The sequence below is a fragment of the Vidua chalybeata genome, chromosome 1 (genome assembly GCF_026979565.1).
Source record: "Vidua chalybeata isolate OUT-0048 chromosome 1, bVidCha1 merged haplotype, whole genome shotgun sequence".
Classification (NCBI taxonomy): domain Eukaryota; kingdom Metazoa; phylum Chordata; class Aves; order Passeriformes; family Viduidae; genus Vidua; species Vidua chalybeata.
This window is the reverse complement of record NC_071530.1, coordinates 33,125,492-33,127,711: the sequence shown is the minus strand read 5'-3', so window position 1 is coordinate 33,127,711 and position 2,220 is coordinate 33,125,492. Positions and strand designations below refer to the sequence as shown.

At 58.8% G+C, this 2,220-nt stretch overlaps 1 protein-coding gene across 1 annotated transcript; it reads left to right on the top strand.

The window, feature by feature from the left end:
• Nucleotides 1–525: 525 nt before the first annotated feature.
• LOC128783636 (PE-PGRS family protein PE_PGRS61-like) lies at nucleotides 526–1,181 on the top strand. Its single transcript, XM_053934613.1, has 2 exons — nucleotides 526–708; nucleotides 879–1,181. The coding sequence occupies exons 1-2, from the start codon at nucleotides 559–561 to the stop codon at nucleotides 1,179–1,181; spliced, it is 453 nt and encodes a 150-aa protein (XP_053790588.1). The 5' UTR covers nucleotides 526–558.
• Nucleotides 1,182–2,220: the final 1,039 nt, after the last annotated feature.

Genomic DNA, 2,220 nt, shown 5'->3' with positions numbered 1-2,220 from the left:
CCAGCGGGCCCGCGGCATGCCCTCGAGCCCGCCCCGCATCCCCAGCCCCGTTCCGCGGCTGCCCGAAGCGAGTCGCGGGCGAGGACCCTCGGGGGCACCGCCGCCCCCTCCCCTCCGCGCCGCCCTCCGCACCGACACGGCCGCAGCGGCCACCGGGGCCCCGCGGGCGGCGCCGCCCCCGGGCGGGCGGGGCAGGCGGCGGGGCGGGGCCGCCTGCGAGGCGGCTTTGGCGCGGAGCGGCGACAGCAGCCGTGACCTCCGACCCCGCCCGCCGCCGGCCAATAAGAGCGCGGCTCGTCCCCGAACCCAAAATTTCCACGTCGGCAAAAGTCAAGATGGAGCGGCAGGCGCGCGGCGCGGGCGGGCGGGCGAGCGACACCGGCCGCCACCGCCGCCCGGCGGAACGCAGCCGCACCGGACGGGGCCGCCGCCGCCGCGGGGACTGCGGGCGGCACCGGGCGGGCCGGACCTGTTGCGCTCGTCGGCGGGGGAAGGGCTGGCGGGCGGGGGGGGTTGCCGCTCGGGTCCCTCCCGCGGGGGCTGCGGGGCCGCGGGGGGATGCCCGACGCTGCCCGGGGTCCCGCAGGGCCGCGGCGCCGGGGCTGTCAGCGGCAAGCGGCAGCCCCCGCTGGCTTCAGCGGCAGCGCTCCGGGCAGCTGCTCGGCCGCGGCTTTCGCAGGGCGGCCCGTTAGCTCCGGATCGGGGGAGGTGTGTGTGGGGGGGGGATGCATTTTGGGTATTTATTAAAAACAAAAAGAAAAAAAAAAATGTCTTCGCCTCCTTCGCCCTCTTCCTCGGGCAGCGGGTCTCCCGCCGAGCCGCGGAGGAGGAGGGGGCTCCCTTCCCCACCTTTAACCGTGTGCGCCTTCCCTTCCCAGGCAGGGGTATTTGTGCTGGCGGGCGGCCCCGGCGCCGGTACCGGCGGAGGACTGGAGCCTCCGGAAGCAAAGTTCTGTGACACTCCGACTCTGGGTACGATAGCAGTCAGTGCACTACAGAACTTTGTCTCCGGCGGCGGCGGCGGCCCCGGAGCCTCAGGTGGACACGTCACTGCGGGGATGGCGAGCCCGGGCGCTGCCGAGCGCCGAAACCTGCGCTGCAGCCTCGGAATAAAGTCTGTGCTGTCGTGGCCTCCCGCTCTGAAGTTTTGTTGGGTGTCCTTTCTTTCTTTTCCAGGGTAAAAATAGCGCAACATCTGGGTACTGAGGGTTATTTCAGTGCAGGCAGGCCGGCCTGGCTGCCGGTATAAATGTGAAACTAAGTGGTGCTCGGTGCAGCTGAGCTGCTGGTGGGTATGTGAACGTGCTCGATGCTGTGCCTCTTTGTGCTTTCTTCTAAGTCTGTAACAGAATCTGATAGCTTAACTGGGGGCTTGAGTTTGATAAAAGTCTCCATGCTTCTAGCAAAAATCTATGCCACCAAGCCCTGCTGTAACACAATGCAGTAAGTGTGCTAATTCAGGGTTTAGGCCTTGCCTCTGGTACTGGGCTGGTTTCCTCTTTAGGAACCTCACTCTTCCAGCTGCAGTTGAGAAATAGTGACAGCATTTCAAGCCTCTGCATATTCAAAGATCACAAAGTTTTTTGTGAGTGAGTACTGCAAGGCTTCATCCTCACGGATAGTGGGGGGAAGGCTTTGGAAGGAAAATGACAGTTGTATTTATTAGTGCAGTTGCAAGGTTTTGTAATGTAAACTTATTTGACACCTGCGCAATACTTAACTTGGGCAGTGGCTTTAGGGGCTGAGAAAAGAAGGGCCAAGCTCAACTTTCTTCAGTTCAAGTTGACACCTGGCAACAGTACAGTAGCTGGCCTGCCTTTCTTCAGAAATTTTGCAGAGTTTCTTGATGTGTAAACTGTGGAGTTCTTGTGAGGTGGATGTAATCAGCTGGTCTGCTTTCATCATAATGGGAGTAATATGAAAAGAACATATTGCTAGATGCCAGATGGAGTAAGGTATAACAATTTATTTAAAGATCAGTATGTGCCGTAGAGTGTGTTAATAATGAAGTATTTTATAGCAACTGCATTGTGTGGCAGATATGTTGCCTTTATTTTTATATATATATATATATACACACATATAAATATGTGTGTATACCCATATATGTTAGAGGTCTCATATTCTGTTAGCTGCTTCTAGCTAATCATCCCCCTTGGGCTCACTAGAAACCTGAATCAACCTTTCCTTTCTGCCAGTCTGAATGTGGAAGGTACAGCA